The 19434-nt window shown below is 36.8% G+C and overlaps 2 protein-coding genes across 2 annotated transcripts in view; one reads left to right on the top strand and one right to left on the bottom strand.

Moving 5' to 3' along the window:
* Positions 1–13150, bottom strand: part of LOC135078648 (E3 ubiquitin-protein ligase hyd) — a 46627-nt gene extending 33477 nt beyond the window's left edge. Inside the window, exons 1-11 of the mRNA XM_063973179.1 lie at positions 12866–13150; positions 9213–9568; positions 8267–8421; positions 7636–7859; positions 6802–6977; positions 6213–6403; positions 5757–5907; positions 5536–5671; positions 3661–3821; positions 1877–2019; positions 279–438 (exon numbers count right to left, since the gene is read on the bottom strand). Coding sequence (XP_063829249.1) covers positions 279–438; positions 1877–2019; positions 3661–3821; positions 5536–5671; positions 5757–5907; positions 6213–6403; positions 6802–6977; positions 7636–7859; positions 8267–8421; positions 9213–9568; positions 12866–12927 — 1915 coding nt within the window. The 5' untranslated portion in view covers positions 12928–13150. The remainder of the gene's footprint in view (positions 1–278; positions 439–1876; positions 2020–3660; positions 3822–5535; positions 5672–5756; positions 5908–6212; positions 6404–6801; positions 6978–7635; positions 7860–8266; positions 8422–9212; positions 9569–12865) is intronic.
* Positions 13151–13671: 521 nt separating this feature from the next.
* LOC135078638 (E3 ubiquitin-protein ligase RNF169-like) lies at positions 13672–16838 on the top strand. Its single transcript, XM_063973169.1, has 8 exons — positions 13672–14014; positions 14532–14661; positions 14865–15086; positions 15180–15372; positions 15461–15687; positions 15821–16016; positions 16107–16397; positions 16662–16838. The coding sequence occupies exons 1-8, from the start codon at positions 13672–13674 to the stop codon at positions 16836–16838; spliced, it is 1779 nt and encodes a 592-aa protein (XP_063829239.1).
* Positions 16839–19434: the final 2596 nt, after the last annotated feature.

Raw genomic sequence — 19434 nt, 5'->3', positions numbered from 1 at the left:
AAACCCTTTCTGTTGTAAAAAGTTAATTATTGTTTGATTTTACTTTGAAATCGATTATCCGGATTTTCGATTATCCGGACCACCCCTGGTTTTAATTGATCCGGATAATCGGGATTCTACTGCACTTGAAATTTGGAAGGGACGTAGCTTAGGTACCGTAGAGGTGCACTAAGAAAGGAATTTCCGGAATTCCCACGGGAACGGGAATTAGCGGGAAAAACGGGATTCACGCGTACGAAGTCGCGGGCGGCCGCTAGTATTACTATATAGATACTCACTGTGCGAGGTGCTAGTATCGCTGCAGGTGGATGAAGCAGGGCTGGGCGGCGGCGGCATGTCGAGGCGATCGGCCATGTCCTTATTGCTGTCCTTGCCTGCGTCCTTACTGCTTCCCGACGAGGATGCCTTCACTGACGAGACGGTCAGCGGCGACTGGTTCTGGAGGTGATATTTATTTATTTATTTGTAATAGGTATACAAACAGTTTACAGTCTGGGCTTCATCGTAAAGAAAAAGTGTTAATTACATACTGGACCGTAAGCCAAAATTAGTATACACAGCATGATAAATTAAATTAAATTACAAGTACTATCTAAAAATAAATACAGTTCTAACTTAACTCTAACAGTTACAACACAATATTATGAAATTTTATTAGATATTTTATACTAATTGCGGTGATTACGACGGAAGCAAAAGATTACCCAGAAGACATTACCCACCGTTCCCACCGGGAGACGCTGTCGTTTCGTCATTTTTGAGCAAGTCGGATATAGCCTTTTTATACTTAGGAAATTTACTATTAAATACATCTATGTCCTTGCCTGCACGAGCCAACTCATTATATGCGCGACACATCCTGACTAGAGGGTTGTAGTAAGAAGTATTGTTTTTGTATGCCTGTATTGCGAAGATGTTAGACTTCGACCCACGGGATCTATGTCTGGCATTAATACTGAGTGAGGAGAGAAGATCTGGAGCATCTATCCGGGAGTGCAAGATTTTATGCAGATAAAGTAGGTCGTATCTTCTGCGGCGGGTACTTAGAGGAATTACGTCAAACTCCGTTAACCTTTCACTATAGTCTTTTAGTGAACGACCGTAGTGATTCTTGCGTGATATGTATCTTAAGCATCTACGTTGGACTCTTTCTATGTTTTCAATATGGACGTTATAATATGGAGACCACACCGGGCTGCAGTATTCTAGAATGCTTCTGACTAAACTATTAAACAGATATAGCACACTGCGAGGTTTCCTAAAATCTTTAGTAGTTCTTATTATAAATCCTAAGGCACGATTACTTTTTTTAACAATTTGGTCGTAATGTGGACGGAATGTTAGCTGCTCGTCGAACAAAACACCTAGGTCTCTGACGGTGTCCCTTCTGGATATTAATTGATCGCGTATGTAGTAAGAGTGTACAAATCTATTTTTCTTTTTTGTAAAAGTGATAACACAACACTTATCTACGTTGAGGGACATTTTATTGGACGAGCACCAATCATCGATAACCTTTAGATCGTTCTGCAGCACCAGAGCATTACTCTCCCTATCAACACTCGTGAAAATCTTGAGATCATCGGCATACAAGAGGGCATGAGAGGATAGTCTGTCAGTCAGGTCATTGATGAACATGACAAATAGGAAAATAGGACAAATAGGCAGCATTCTGATATAAAGGTTTTACTCGAGTCTACGCATAATGACAAGACGCTAATTCATGCTGACGATGTAAAGCCAAGCTGTAGTTCCTGGATACTTCCCGTGTTTACAGAACATAGGCGTCCGCAACACAATTTACTTGTTGTAAGGCACGTCATTATTATGTAAAAAAAGAAGAATGATGAAGTTAAAAAATCGAAATGTATATTACCTGGAGATCTCTCTTGTCCTTTTCAGAGACGGAGCGCTCCGGCTGCGGCGGAGGCAGCAGCTTGAAGCGGCACATGTCAGATAGATTCCATGCAGCATTCTGCAGGACGCCCACTTTCGGCACTCCGGTGGACATGTTAAAACCTAAAAACATATTTATCATGAAATACAAATTAATGTTTTCATAACTTCAATGAGATCAAGACAATGAGATAGATAAAGTTACTAACAAATGATAATTTAGAGCCTTAACTGACACCCATGCAGACCCATGACTCCGCGAAAACATTGACATCTATCATGTTGGGTGAAAGAACAAGTCACCGCACAACTCATGTTCATCTGCGAGCATTTAGTAAAAGACGGGATGTAAATAATTCAGTTGGCTGATACATTGACTTTGTCTGGGACCGTGACTTATAGTCTTTTTCACCTAAGATGATCCGTATGACGTTTCGAGTTTGAAAGATTTAGAGATGTCACATAACTAAACCATAGCGATTTATCTATCGATTTTTTTCGAAGAGTTAGTAAAACCTACTTTTAGAGAAATATTTTGTATAGGTGTTATTTAACAAAAAAAAACTATTATTGTAACAAATATTATTTGTTACAATAATAGTTTTTTTATTGCAAATATTATTGTAACAATTTTTTATTGATAATATTCAAATTTCATGGTTCGTGTTCAAAAAAACGATTCCTAAAAAGTACTGGTTCTGTTTCTTTAAATTAAAAACTATTAATTTATTTTCAATGCGTTTATTAAAGTCAATAATCGAAAAATATAGTTTATTTTTGTGATGTTTTTAATAACTAAGTATTCACTGCAATAGATTAATGAACCGCGGAAATAATCGATTTTATTATACAAGAAATACCCCAGCACTAAATCTATTCCGTTTCACACATTGCGTACATTAAATAAAAAATATTTTTACATTGTATTTAATTAAAATATAATCAATAGACTCAGATTTTACTATATATTTCAAGACAAGTAGTTAACTTTTTTTTATTATATTGCTAATAAAATACAAATATTTTTTCAAAAATATTCTGCATATGTAGTATGCGTAATATGGATAACCTTGAAGTGTCATACGGATCATCTTACGTGAAAAAGACTATAGTGACTGACTAATCAATGTATTTTATGGTGACTCATAAAACGTAGAGGCGTACATTCGTCTGCTCAGCTGACGTACGCGACCGATGTCATTGATTGACTCACTGACTCACTCACTCATCACGAAATCTCAGAAACTACAAGTGCCAGGAGTCTTAAATTTTGCATAGGGGTTCCTTTTAGAACAGTGGTTCTTAACCGGTGGTCCGCGGACCACTGCTGGTCCCTGGAAGCATTCCAAGTGGTCCACGAAGTGCACTTGCACACCTTGGTCAAAACCACTTTTAACTGATTTTTGCAGTCAAACTGGTTTTGACCGATTATGAGGTGGTCCCTGACAAGACAGAAATTTGGTAAAGTGGTCCCTCATGACTTAAAGGTTTAGAACCACCGTTTTAGAACGTAGGTGCACACTAAGACGAGATTTTACAAAATTTAATCCCTAAGGGGGTAAAACGGTATCCACGCGTACGAAGTTGCGGGCGGCCGCTAGTTTGTATAGTAAAAGGTGACTCATAAAACGTTGTATACTTACGTTTTATGAGTCACCTTTTACTTCGTCCGCTTAGCTGACGTACGCGACCGGTATCAGGCTAGAAGGACATCAAGCCTGCATCAGCATAGGATATTCGCCTTAGTTGGCTAGGTATACTGACCGACGGCGCCGGGCTGGTACATGGGCGCGTTCTTCATGGTGACGCTCTGGCCGGCCTGCAGGTCCTGCGGCGCGGCCGACGAGTGCCCGCGCTGCTGCTTGCGGGAGCGCGCGCGGTGCTTCTCCCACAGCCGAGCCCGCTGCCCGAGCGGCAGTACACCCCTGCAAATATCGCTCATGTAGACATCTATCGAAAAATGTCAGAGGCAGTACACCCCTGGAAACATAATATTTTGTGTAGACATCTCCCGAAAAATGACAGAGGCAGTACACCCCAAACATTGCCTAAGTAGATATCTCGCAAAATTGTCAGTCATTACACTTTTGGAAAAAAAATTAAAGATGTGTCAAAATGTCATCTCTCACAAAATCATCAGTATACCCCTGAGAGCATAGCTAATGTAGACATCCCTCGGAAAATCATGAGATAAAGTATACTCATGAAATAATTATTTCTGTAGACATCTTTCGCAAGATCGTAAGAGGCAGTACACCCCTGCAGACATTGGTCAACAGTAAGTCAAAAATGTCCAAACACCTTGGTTACATTTTCAAATGTACTCACAAAATCAATCCAAATTTTAGGATAGTTTTGTATTAAAGTTAGTACTTTGCTTAGGATGGGAGGGTGCAAAACGGTAGTCCGTTTTGCACCGATTTTCAGAGCTAATGGATTACTCTGAAAACAAGACAAGTGTTTGTCGTGTTCAGTGTTCATTTACTTATTGAATAGACTTGTTGACACCACCAATCAATTCATGTAGTTTTTAGTTTTTACGATCTCTAAATGAATTTGTATGGCAAAGACAAGTTATGACATCACTTTTTATTGCTTTCAAAGCTACAGAAAATAATATTTTAGTATTAAGAATAATCTATAATCTTTATTGTGTACTAGCTGACCCGGCGAACTCTGTTCCGCCTTAAAGGCAATAAATAAGCCATCGCAATTTTTCTTTATTTGCTCACCGTTTAGACCTACCCTGGACTACGACAAACATTTTAAAACCAAAATCAGCTCAATCGGCCCAGCCGTTCTCGAGTTTTAATCAGACTAACGAACAGCAATTCATTTTTATTTATACAGGGTGGAAACGTTAAGTGATCTCACTCGATTATTTCTAAACTATACAAGATATTGAAAAACTGGTTACTGATCCTGAAAGTGCTTCAAGAGCTCTTTCAAACGGTACCAATAATAGGTTACAGAATAAACTGGATCTATCTGAAAATTCAATGTTTCCAGCTTCCATACTAAATGTATGCCAGACACACAATATTAGAAGTGTAATTTTTTTATTTAATAATAAACTCTTAAAATAAACTCGTAAATTGTATTCTTATTTTAAATTATTCATGGAAAACATTGGTTTTAGGCTTTACTTGCTATAATATTGTCAAGAGATGAGTGTCATGAATGCGGTAGTACAAAATGTATGGAAGAAGGAAACATTTAATTTTTGGATAGATCCAGTTTATTCTGTAACCTATTATTGATACCATTGGATAGAGCTTGTGAAGCACTTTTAGAATTAGTAATCAGTTTTACGATATCATGTGTAGTTTTTAAAATAATGTGACTTTACCAAATGTATGGAAACTGGAAACATTGAATTTTCGGATAGATCCAGTTTATTCTGTAACCTATTATTAATACCGTTTGATAGAGCTCATGAAGCACTTTCAGGATCAGTAACTACTTTATTGATATCTTGTATAGTTTAGAAATAATCGAGTGAGATCACTTATCGTTTCCACCCTGTATAGATAGATACATAGATAGATTATTATCACTTGTGGTCCCACTATTGATAATTTATTTAAACTGAAAACAGTTGTGAATAAAATAAAGGAAAAATAAGTACATAACACTTACCACCAAAACAGTGCACCAGAATCCAATCTTGCGACAGTATACAGTGAGCAAACATGCAGAGATATGGGTTTGTCTGATCCAAACTCAGAGAATATCTGAAGTGGGTGCTCCAAGCGCGAGGCACCTGGGGCATGTGCTGCAAGTGAAAGGATTTATTAATATTTATAATTAATATAATGAAGACGTTGTCATGTTTTGTTATAAAAGATTTGTTTACTTACCAATAGATTCGTCAAGATAAGTGGCAACCCTGCCAGCGTCAGTGAGTACCGAAACGCGTATTCCGGCAGCGCTGATGTTTATAATGCGCTCGCCGGCAGCCAAGCCCAGCCAGTTAGCGCGGGGATGGTATGTCGGGTTTGACCCAGACGCCTGTAAATGAAATTATATTGATATCCCAAACGTGCAAAGAGGCATAATATCGTAACAGAAAAAATAAACGTATAGAGACAACAGCCCCATCAGACTATAATTTTTTACTATGACTAATGTCAGTTTTTATAACTCTAACGCATAACTGAGAGGCGCACGGGAGGGTGTTTCTTGAGACGTCAAATGTCAGCAAGACTTCAGATTTGTATGCTCTGTCACGTCATAATTTGTCAAAATCACCCCTCCCCGCTCTCATACCTCAGGCACAAGACATACTGTTGTCTGTACCATAGCAAATGACTTACATCGTTGCGTTGGTACGGGTGAGCGTCAGCCCAACGCCACTGATGCAACTGTCCCTGAGTGGACACGGCTACCAGCTCGCTGTACGTAGCCGCTATGTGAGTGAAGCGAATGTTGCTATCCCAGTACTCCAGCTCTTCAGACACCCACAACGGCGAAGCTGCCATGAGAGAGTCCTTCTTTTTGCTTTCACCTAAAGAATAAACAAAGTTGTTGAAGAAGCTAGACAATGTTTGATGCTATGATTGCTCAATATACTAAGGACTCCATGGTTTCTCATGGCTCTTGTACTTTCTAATCCTTTACATATCTGTCCCTCCTCCCCAATAAGAGTGGTAAATTATTCTTTTGGTTCGGGTAAATAAGAGAGGATTCTGCAGTAGAGACATAGGTAGACTAAATAAATGATCTGCCGGGCTAGGAATTAGGATGCGGGCCGTGATATACTTTATCGACGTCAAAATGTATGTGAAAAATCGATATAATGGCGTGATAACAGTTTATCGCGGCGCGCATCTTAGGCATACTAGTGATGATACATTCATGATGTAAAGGCAGTAGATATGATTATAATAAAACAAAAATAATTACCGCCGTCTTTATCCCAAGAGGTGTCACGGAGAGCGGACTCCAGCCACCGGCGAGGGCCGAAGTATTGCCTCTCGCGCCAGCGACTGAACTCCGAAGGCCGCTCCTGAGCGGAACTGCTGCTTTCGCGACTTGCGGCCCCGCGACCGCTGCTGCCGCCGCCGCCGCCCCCGCTACGGCTATATCACAAAAAAACAGTCAGTCCCCCGCCGTATCGGGTGTAAAAAGACCTTAGAGCTCCTCGCTTCCATTAGACAAAGCAACTAGAACACGTAACTACACCGCAGCGGCTGCGCAATAACATGTTGACACCACCGATTTAGTGACGTGTGTACTTTTTAAACTGTCAAAACGAGACTGTCCCATAGATTGTGCAATACAATCAAGTGACGTCACTATTTTATCCACTCAAACTACTTTTTTCAATCACAATGCAACCAAAAATCTTAATTTACAGATAATTTAAAATTAATTAAGTTTTTAAGACCAGAATGAAGTGTCTTTTTAAAAAAGTTGTAATTTGAATTATTGGGGAATGGTGTCAATAGTCTATTGGATTGTTTTATCCATAGTAAATGCGCAGCCGCAATCTAATTGAGGCACTGGAGCTCATCAACATTTTTAATTTGGATTTGGACTTCTTTATCAACTGGCCTGATTCAGTATTGATACGGTCTTTTTACATCCCGACGATGAACATCTATTACGACTACAAACTGAAAACACCCAATCACAGAACAAAAAAGAAACAGCGTAAGCTCGTCAGCGTGCGAGAGATTGGGTTTGCTTCGTCTACGGGTAGGAGTGTGGCGGAGGAGCGCAGCTTGACAGGTATACCTTCTGATGGCGGCGTACCCGAAGATGTCGTCGGAGAACATGGCATCCGCGTCGATGATGACGGAGTGGTCCTGCTGCGCCGCGTGGAAGCCTCCGTCGAGCAGCGAGATGAGGTCCTCGGGCACGTAGCCGTCGCCGCCCTCGCCGCCTTCGGGCTCCTCGCCTTCCTCGTCGTCGCGCGACAGCAGATTGTTGACCGCCAAGTTCACGTCCAAATTCGTACGCTAATCATTCAGGTGATAGATTATTACATTTGTGAAGTTATAACCTGACAGCAATTAGCAACATTGAAAATGGTAACTACATAGGAATAATAAGAAAGATTTACGACCACCATTTTATGTTTTGTTACAGGGCCATGATGTGCTAGATATGTGTCATTTGAATTAATTTACAAATTTATGAATTTCGGTTTAAAATTCATCAAAATTTGCCTGGAGACACGGGAATGTTTCATTTTATAGAAGACTGCCTATGTATCATGTTAGATACGAAAAAAAATGCTTGTGTTGAAAAGGTACAAAAAATTCAAATCAAGTTTTTGTCAAAACTATCATAAGTAGCTCTGAAACATTAATTAAAATTATAAATGGTGGGATGCAATATAATAAGCAACTCGCTCGATTGTTACCTGTAATTCCCTGATAATAAGGCTTCTACTTTTGCCTTGTAGCACAACCTGTGCTTGTGTAACTAGATCTTCGGGAACAAACGGAGCTGGCACCGATACCACTCGTCCTGATCCTGAAGCCCCAATTATGACACCCGCCGCCCGGCTGGTTGAGCCTATACGAGGTAATAACACAAATGTGAAAAATACGTTTACATGACAAATTATAGGTTTAAGACAAAACTCAGTCAGCGCCTGAGCTATGGGAGCGGCACGGGGGGCGTTTTGTTGATGTCAAACGTCAGCAAGGCTTCAGAGTTGTATGCCCGGCCTCACATCATAATAATATCAATGCCAACCACACAACGCCACTCTTGTAGCGGAGTTTTGGGCTGACACTGTGTAGGTTTGTTATCGACACGATAAGAAGAATGCCAGCCCTCACGTGCCGCCCCCATACCTCAGGCACACCTATAATACACCACAAAATTTTTATCACCGAAAAAATTTTAACAGGTTATGTAGAAACGTGTGGAATATTGAAAGCAAAAGAAAAAGAAATGGTTTTCATGAAGTTAATTTTTTTATTAAATTTTCGTTAGTCCGTATTTTACGCGTCACAGCTGGGTCACTCCGCTGCTCGCTAGAGTAGTCATACGCGCTCGCACGTTGCATCGATCTGTCTGTCTCGCTCACGCCTCGACCACGCTTCCAGTGTTATTATTACATACTTAGCTAACTTAGACCATTTTTAATTTTAATAAGTGTTACATTATTGTACTTAAATAGTGCTAGCGACGCGTGTGTCAATAAATTACCAATTTTAGGAGGATATTTTGAGTCACTTTATTTTACTCTTTTTTTTGCACAAATGGGATCAGTATCAATAACTCATTACCCAGAATTTTTTTTTTCGGTGATTAAAATTTAGTGGTGTATAACTGAATTAATTATTTAATAAGGTTACCTTGTGAACTAGGTGCAGCACGGATTGAATTCCTCCTCATGATCCGAGCTCTAGTCTGCGGCTGCTGCCTAGAGCCGCAGCCACCACCACCGCTGCCGCCCTGCTTCCCCCCACCAGTGCCGCCGCCTCCGCCGCCACCGCCGCCGTTGCCTCCATTTTTGCTGGCATCGGCTTTGCTCAAATCCAATCTATCCGGTATGATGGAGAACGCAGCACGGCATATGGTGCCATCCTCAAGCAAACACGCGATATGGGCCGGTCCGGCTGCCACGGCACGCACTCCTCTCAATGAGCTCAGTGCCGAAGACCCGGCTCCAGTGCCATATCTGTTCCATCTCTCAGCTACTTCTTTGAGTCTATAAAAAACAAACTATTTTTGACTAACTGCAATAGGCATGATGAAATTTTTAAAAATTAACCTCCCAATAATAGAAACAATGGTGAAAGAATTTCTTCTGTAGCATAAAAACTTCCCGAGATATCAATCTTTGAAAATCACACTATTAAACTTTTACAAAAATGTCACAGATTATACTTTGTATGCATCGCCTAAGGAATTTGTTCAGCAGCTATACTATAATAAATAAACTAAATAAACACACTGGTCATCATAAAAATCGACCCACCCACGACAAGCACTTTCACGTTTGAAATGCATACGTTGCATCCCCACTTCCCACCAATATTACTATACTATATTACCATTTAAAAGCCTAGTTCTAAACTTCATTTCATTAAAGGAAAGGTTTTTACCCCAAAAATGTGTCTGTAGAAGAATCCAGAGTCACTTCTTCAAAAAATAGGTAGTTACGCTTGAGCCAACTTTTATGGCTATAAAACTGTTAAGTTGGGATTAATCGCTATCCATCTGTTAAAGAGGACACGTGAGATCATTATTTGGTTTTATAACCATAAAAATTGGTCTAATTGATCCCAGAGGTGAGCCCAAAGTGAGGTCTTTCTTCAAGTTTTTCAAGTCACATTTATTGTATATGTTAATCGTTTATTAGGAAATTAAATGTGTTTTTCTTTAAGGATATTTATTGGGCTTTCAAATAACACCAATATTGTTGGGGCACCATGATTGTGTCAGTAGAAACGAGTTTTCCTGTAAAACGTAGGTGGGCCGATTTTTGTGATGACCAGTGTATGTATTGTTTTTCGAAATGGTCCCCAAGGCATTTTTTTCTCTAAGGTATATACCATAGAAATACCATAAAAAGCCCACACAATTTATAAATGTCAATTGTGTGGGCTTTTTATGGTATTTTTGTTTTTATTTTTGAAACTGTAATGGACTTACTCACCCAACTTAATAAACTAAAAGTTTACAAATTATCCTATTTTATCTGTACCTTGTTATAATAATCAATACTTAAAATTTCAGGATCTGTCACCATGCCTGCCATTTAAAATTAAAGCATGAAGAGAAAGCAATTAAATTCTAGCAGTTCTAAGGTCATATAATTATTCTCAACCAATGTACCTAATTAATGTGTATGAAAAATGGAGATCAGAGATTCTAATAATCCCAAACCCAAACCTAAATTCCAAAATGCTCCATGTACAAAAGTCATGTAGTTATGACCTCACACCATGGTTCTTTATAGCATAGCATAATGAATTTGAAATTAATAACTATTGTGTTTTTCAAAATGCTTTATTTTGTGGGCTTTTAATGGTATTTTTGTGATTTATTAATTTGATTTTAAAATGGACTTGCACACCCAACTTAAGATGTCATGAAACAAATTAAGCATAAGTTATGAAACTAAAAGTTATCCTTTCTTTCCATTATTTTGTTATGTTGACTAATTCTTTCAATTCCAGTCATTAGGGAACATGTTTATTGCATAAATATTACTCTACATAGATTGACTTAAATATGAATTTGCTTTTTTTTCCTATACAGTGACAAAAATATTTACTGGTTATGTTATTTATGGATATAGAAATAATGTAGCCTTGGCAAATTTTATTATGCATAACCTATCCTATGTCAATTCAGGCGGATGGAATTTGTAACTTTTTCACTCAAAAACTACTAAATGTTGAGTTAAGTTCATTAGCTAAATTACCACAATGTGTTAAAATCAGTCTTTCTGAGGCAAACAAACTTGGTCTCAATGTTACCTGCGTGAAATTCAGTTTTCTATACTATTTTATTTAATCCTTAATATGCAACTCCATTGACAGGAGTAATTATCTTAGTATGTAGTTAATATAATATGTATTTAATTTTACAAAATTTTATGATGATGCATTTATTTCCAAATCAAATCTTAGAAACTTTGATTGTCCACCATGAAAAAATAGAAAATTCACTATTTTCTGTTATCAAGATAAGGTATGTACAAACTTTAAATGCAAAATTATGTTCAATAGCTTTTGTAAACTATAATTAAGAAATGACATAATCAGCAAATGAGTGTCTACTAAGAAGCTTTATGGTTGATTTCGTAATCAGTAAAATTTATGCTGCAATAATTATAAAAACACAATGTTAAACAAAAAATAAAAAGCCAACCTAACAATCGGACCTGCAAATGAAAAATCATAATTATAACTCAAAAAGTTAAGCCTATAAAAATAAAGCCATACAAGAATATTTAATCATAGCGGCCCGCCCCTGCTTCGCACAGGTAGTTTATAGGTATTCAACAAATTATTAATAATGATGTATAATAAAAAATAAAAAATGATCATAAAAAATGATCATCAAAAACAATTTATTTGGATTCTAATACTGAAAAAATCTTTTAAATTGGAGAAGTAGTTTCTGAGCCTATTCAATACAAATACAATAATTTTATAGGTATCAGTGTGTCATCGTAACATGAAAACTGATGTGTAATGTACAAACATGAAATCTTAAAAATTTTGTCGTTTTGATAGTTTATGTTTGTCAAATAAATGTAAACCCTTATTTGACTGCAATGTGTTATTAATTTATTATGTACTATCCCGCAAACTTAAAACTAAGGAGCGTCCAACCTACACAACATTATTCAAAGTATCTTTGTTTTAACCCGACTGCGTCAGAAGGTTGGTTTGTTATGTTTTTTACTGTAAATTTTACATAAGGACTTAGTTGTAACCTAGATTCATATGGCAATAATTTTGTAAATATAAAAGATAACTGCACTGAATAGTTTATGGAAGAAAATAAATTAAGATTCCTAAAATGTACTATTTTGCAATTATGATTTAATGATAATGAAGGTAGTACATATCAAGTTGGAGTAACAATAATTTATCTAACAAAAGAATCAAAATTATACTTATATTTAGAGTAATGGATATAAAATAAAAACCAAAAAAAAAAATTTTTTTTTTAGATTGTACCAATAATCTCAAGAGATTGAAAATAACGTCAAATTCATCAGAATTTTAATCACGTATGGATCTCATGTGGAAACATCTCACGCCTAAACAAGTATCGATAATGCTCTAATCTACCAGCATGATACAGCAGCTAGGTACTTTGCAAATAATATGTCAAGAAAATATTCCCATGAAAAACGTGGCTTTATCCGATGAGGTAATTAAATCCCAGGCAGAGGTACGCCAATAATCGCACTTATCTTTGTCATTTCTAATGTCGGATTTCATAACAACGAAATGGAGTCAAGCAAAGCGATAAAATACATTACCTATCTATCAATTGATCTTCTGTTCCAGGCAATGGATGAACCACAAAATGCATTGAAGACATTTCCGAGGTTTTCTCCCGAGCTTGCAATAGATTTCAAATGGTACACTTTAACATTTGTAAAATTTCACCACATCTGCAAGATTACAGAACACCAACTAAAAACGTTTTGAGACCACCATATTTCTCGTGGTTTCCTTCGTAATCGTTTCTCGTTCTCAAATACATGTGAGTCGGTACATGACGAAAAAAGAAGGAAAATATCAACATGGCTTCTATGTCTGTAATGTTGGTAGCATTGAAAATCATACAGAAAAAATCATAGACAAACAGTAAAATCGTTTTCTTTAAAAAAGTTATTAACTATTTAGTTGTTAACTATTTTTAACATAGTAAGATTTTCTTATGAAGAGCTTCCGGTATGAAATCGATTTATTTATTTATTGATGAAAAAAATGTTACGATGTTTGAAAAACCGAGTCGATTTACAGTTAATTAAGTTTACTTTATTATTTAATTGATGTGTCCAATCTAGGAGTTCTGGAGGAGAATGCCGAATAGCATTAAGTTCGCCTTATGTACTGTGATCTAAGTGCGTATAAGTTATAATTAAATAAATAAATCATGAGCATGCTTGTTGTGCATTAAAAAATTTTGTACCTACAAGCGCCACGCTAAAAAAGGGGGGAAAACGGGGGAAAATAAATTGTACTTTATACATTTGTATTATCTTTGGAGGAGCGTTGATTATTAATCTGTGGGTAAAACGGCTACAGTTAGACAGAGACAGAAAATTTATGTTTAAAAATGGCGGCCAAGTCAAAGAAGCGGCTGTCTAAAATTGAAAATAAGTTACTGAAATTGGATAAATTAGAGTTAAAAGATGTTTTTTGTTCAATTTGTCACTCTATCCTTATAGAACCTGTAACATTACCCTGTTTTCATGCATTTTGTCACAATTGTTTCAACGGTAGCATAGAAAATAATGCTTTGTGTTGTCCCCTGTGTCGTCTACGAATTGGATCTTGGCTTAGAACAGCAACAAAACAAAAGAATTTAGTGAACGTTGAGCTCTGGAATTATATCAAGTCTAAATTTTCATATGAAATTGCTACAAAGACTAAAGGAGAAGACGTAGTCATCCCAGAAGGTAAGAGAAATGAACGATTTAACGATAGCATTTTGTATCATTTATTACTAAAAGAGTGCATAGATTCCTTTTTCTTTGCGATTTTTCTAAGAAACTAGATCTTCTTGTCTTCGAATTGGATTTTTTATTGCCGTTTCGTGCCACTCACCAGATGTCTATGTCAGCTGATTGTCATTCATTTACAAACATACAGGGTGGATATCAATGTGGATACATGAAAATTGTTAATGAGTTTCGAATGAAAATTTACTGAAGAAAAACTGCATGGGGGTTTATGCATAGTCCTTTTCTATTGATTGGCATTATTTTTTGAAATCCCCTTCCCTTTGAACTACTTATGTATTATGTAAATAGGTATTAAGTAGGTATGTACACTAGGAACTCACACTAAATAAAATTAGTATTGACTACAAAAAAAAAACAAGTGAATCTGAACTAATATGGTTGCCAAAACCAATAATAAATTTTAAATTAAGCCCGTGCTTTGTATCTAATATAATAAGTACTATTTTTACAGAGAAACCAATAACAAGACTAAGTGCCCCTGGGGAAATAAGACAGGAATATGAACTTGAGCTAAAAAGACTGCAGGCAGAGCGCTTACAACTAGAGCAGAAACAATACCAGGAGACTGAACTCCTTATCAAGTAAGATTTTTTATTACACAAACAAATTGATGAACTTCCTCAAAAATGTGACTTATTCAACTGAAGTTATATCTTACATTTGCAGTCAACAAGATTGATAAACCACAATAACTTAAAAACTACCATATTATAACTCTTTAGTTTACTATTTAAATATTTTAAACATTGTAATGTTTAATACAATTTGTTTATTAATTCTATAGAAAGATTCAAGAAGAAGAAGAGGAAGCACACAGAAAATATTTGGAAGCTTTGAAACAAGATGAGATTTTAGCACAACAAATGCAAAGTGAAAATCCTAAAACTTCAGCACCGCAGAGTACAAACAAAAGACAAAATTTAAGATGCAGCACAATAAAACCACAACTCAGAGTCGCCAAAATCGACGAATTTCTATCTAAAAAACAAATTACAGCATGTAAGAAGTAAGTGTCAATTATTTACTTAACAAATTGAATTAACATTGTGTAATTTTGTTTTTATTGCTATTTATTCATTTTTAACCATTTCCATTTCAGTAGTCCTTTATTAACTGATGACAATACTTCTAGTACGGACAGATCTACTCCAATTGCATCTACAGCAAAGGTAACTAATCATACTTCACCTGAATTGGTGCCAAGTTACGGGAAGCTGCTTAAAAATTTAATTGACAAAAAAATAAAAGCTGGTCCTGGCCTGTGGAATAAAGAAAATGGTGTCAAAGAAATGGTAATTTATAAACTATGTATTTAAACATTTCTAAATGTACCTTAAGCAGTTCTACTACACACTCAAATAATTTGTGTTGTCTTTTCAGAAAGATACTGTAACTGGGCATAAATGTACCGACACAACAGACAGTAAAATATCAAAAAATAAAAATGGTATACAATCGCTACTTGTGTCACTACCGTTGCCTTGTGCCGGTATTCTACAACATAAAACAAATATTGTAGAAAACAAAAACTTGGAAACGGACAGTGTGGACTCAATGCGGCAGGAGCTGTGCTATTTTAAACCAATAGAAGGAACAACTCCAACCAGGTACTGATTAACTTCAAGTGGTTTTGTGTTCTATAAAATCCTAATATTATTATACTGATGTTCTACCTCTGGGCTTTAGCTTGACAGTACTTTTTGGGACATCCTGTATAAGTACTCAATATTTTTTTTCTAGCTTCAACTCAAGCAAAGGTTTGCCAGTTCGTGTGCCAGGTCTAAGATTGGACAGAGAAACAGATGAAATGCAGTATGAGGTGCCTCCGAGTCGCGCCCAGTACTTGGAAGGTCTTTGCCGACTCCGTAACTTGTCCTTAGCAAAGAATTTGCCATCAGCTTTTGTAATAGCACTTAATTTGCTGCAAGTGAAAAAGGTGCGTAAATTATTACTTAAAGTAAAATCTACAATTTTAAATCTTCTAATCAAATCATATTAAATTATCTTTTGGCTATTGTTTTTACAGGAAGTACCTGCAAAATGTACAAACACGAGGTCTAAAATGAAGAGAACTCCTAACTCACGCGTTGTGCCAACATTGCCACAGAAGAAAAGTACCTCAAGTAGAAATAAACAAAACACAATAGATGGTATTAACAAATTAAATACAGAGACAAATCTTCGGCGGACCAGATCCATGGGAAGCATAACAAAAGAAGACAATGAAACCACACCAAAAAAAGCTAAACTCAACTATCGAAAAGCTTGTTCCGATAGAAAGCCATATTTAACCTCTCCTATGCTTTGTCTCAGATCTGTGCAACCTCCGTCAACTGCTATGTCTCAGATCTAAGACAAGACTACTTTGTCATTTTGAAACATCATTTGAAAACCGTAGCAGTTGGCGGGTGCAGTTTTGCGCGGCTCAATAGCACGCCAAAGGTTAAGGAGCGACTCCAAAAAATCAACCAAAAAAGAACCTAACAGTCCACCGCTCATTCCAGAGGCATTAAATAACAATAAGGTTACTTTAGCTGTAAAGAATTTATCTAGTCCATTGAAAAATTGTGATGTTAAGAAGATAGTGCAGGAGCAGTTAAGGATCGAGAAGATAATTGAGCAAGAGAAGAACGATTATGAGTTCGCGTGCAAGGTGCAGGCGGAGTGGAACGGCCGCCGCGCGCCGCGCCGCGCCGCCGTCAAGCGCCAGGTCTCAATCAACTATGCTCTGAGGCCCGCCAAAAAGTTAAAAGTATAAAATACCCATACAAATTCCACCTCATTGACTGTAGAAAATTTCAGTATTTTCTTCTTAACTCGTAACTTATGATTCTATTTGATTAATCGAACAGCTGTGATTAAGTTGTGTCATGTATAGCTACTCAAAGTGCAGGACATTACAATTACACCATAGTAAATACAATATGATATTTTGATACTAATGTTTCATTGATATAAATTGGAGAATTATTTTACGTAGATTTTTCGTGTTGTATTAAAATAGCAATGTAATTTAAATATGCTTCGACGAATAGGTCACACTCGCGTTGATTAAAGAAAATTATTATTATGCAATCAAACGTGGAATAATATTGGTACATATACTTATGTTTTATAATTAATTGGCTTCAAAAGCCTTGTCATGATTTACTTATACAAGTCTATAGATAATTAAAAAATGATAGTTATCGCGTGGAGACGAGGGCTTGTAGTAGATTGCTATTTATCAAATTCTGTACCTTTGTTTGCATGGTTTGTGTAAAATATTTACATACAAGTTTCTGGTATTGCTCTACTATCCATTTGAATACCCACTAATGTATTTAGAGAAGATTGGTTGATAGAATTCACCAATCAATAAATATTTCATGAATAATGGTTTTCTTAGCAATCAATAATGCCATCATACACACGCATTTTGGCGTGGAGCTGAAGCCGGTTGTAACTATTTAAAAAACTGAACCCAGCCAATTAGTCATTTAATTTTCCTTAGTCTGCATCTTGAAAAGATGATACTTTATTTAGGATCCAAAAAAGCTTGTTATTGGAGGTCTTTAATATTCTGGATGGGCAAGCTGTATAGATGCATGTAGGTACTCTGATAATAATAGACTCTTAGAGGGTTCTTATTTTTGTCTTTCATTTTGGATCTTTCATCCTAACATCAAAAGTGTGCAACGGCAGCTTTGGCGAATTTAACCTAGTGAACTCTTATGAGTGAACCCTGTCCTGTAATTTTGCCTCGAGGATGCAGGCGATCCAGTGAAGTCTATTAAATTGTATTAAAAAAATAGTTCCTTGCATTATACCAAATAACGATTATGAAAAAGGGAAAGCTCTTACCCAATACTTATGGTTTTATTTCATTTAAAAATGTTGATTCAAATATTGTTTGACCTATTGATTGAACCATCACCGCACCAGAGTTCGGGAAGTCGCGTCGTGAGTTTCTTCAGTACCTCTGCATAACTACGGGGTTACTACTCCCTAATGTGTTCCCTATTTTCGTGCATCTATCGCTGTCCCTCATGCAGCAATCTCGGTTTCTATGAGGGATAGCTTGATCTGAACCTACGAAGTAGCCCGGAGTTGTCCCAGCAGACTAAGAGATAGGTAATACGCTCCGGGCTCTAATGTTTGTTTGTTGGCTCCAATGTTCTATATGCACTGCCTCCTATCGGATATCCTTTGTCATAAAAGAATAGCGTACTCTCGATCTTACCCTACAGGCCTCCACAAAGTAGTATTACACTAATTTAAAGAAGGAAACGGTACAATACACAGCCTCCATACAGCATATTTCTACTTCACAGACGCATGTACTCTTTCTTTGTTACTAGTATACCTATTGAAAATCGTTGAAAATCCTGCCGATTGAAGCTTTCATGTTCTTACTTAAATGTACCAACATAAGCACTACTGTGCAAGTGTGTGAATCAATGGCATTTACTCTAAATAATATGTGATCTGTTTCGTAATAAACGTTATCACTAATGTGTATTTACTATACTTATGTTAATTATTACTACATTACCGACTTTCTCCTTACAATAGTTTATTTATGTTCCTAGTCCTACCACAGAATAATAATAAGTACTGCGGTCCTACGCACAGCTTCAGTATGGGCAGTTCAGTAAGGCTGCGGTCGAGGTTACGATTTTGATTCCTAGCGCCTGTTTAAACGCACAAGTGCTGCATTCCATCGCCGCGCTATAGTGCCGAATGATATCTGCTGTACCTACCAGCTACTGGCTTATTCCACTATTCCCCGTTAACGCCAATTGGAGCTTATAATGTTAAAAATAAAATCCTATAATAACGGGGAATAGTGAACAAAAAGTTCACTAATCCCCGTTGACGGGGATTGTCAACGGGGTATAGTGGAATAAGCCCAGCTACCAAAAGCTACTGTACCGTGGCTCGTCGTGAGTCGTGACGTGAAGGTAGCAGGCGCTAGAGGTAGTTACGTGCTCTATTTGACAAAAAGAAGGGCTTGGAACGTTTTAATTTTGGCAGCCTCTAACGGCGAGAAGTGTTTATAAGATACCACAGCCATAAAAATTAAATGTTAGAATTTTTACAATTAAAAATAGTTTATTTATACTCAAATTAATTAAATTTTTAGTCGTAGGCAATTAACTTTTGCTAGCATCTTTCTTGAGGACGAGTAAGAAATGATGATTTTACATTTGTATAAACCTGAAAATTGTATAATGATACCCATACATAATTTTTATTACGCCTTACTTCGTATGAATCAATAGCGGTCTTGTCGTTGTTTGCTAATAGCAGAACCATAAGCAGAACAACGTTGTATATGGCTCTGTCATTGGTAGTGTCCAATGGCCCAATGT

Source organism: Ostrinia nubilalis, chromosome 2, assembly GCF_963855985.1.
Source record: "Ostrinia nubilalis chromosome 2, ilOstNubi1.1, whole genome shotgun sequence".
Lineage (NCBI taxonomy): Eukaryota > Metazoa > Arthropoda > Insecta > Lepidoptera > Crambidae > Ostrinia > Ostrinia nubilalis.
Note: the sequence above shows the minus strand (reverse complement) of the source record. Positions and strands in the feature narration are given on the sequence as shown.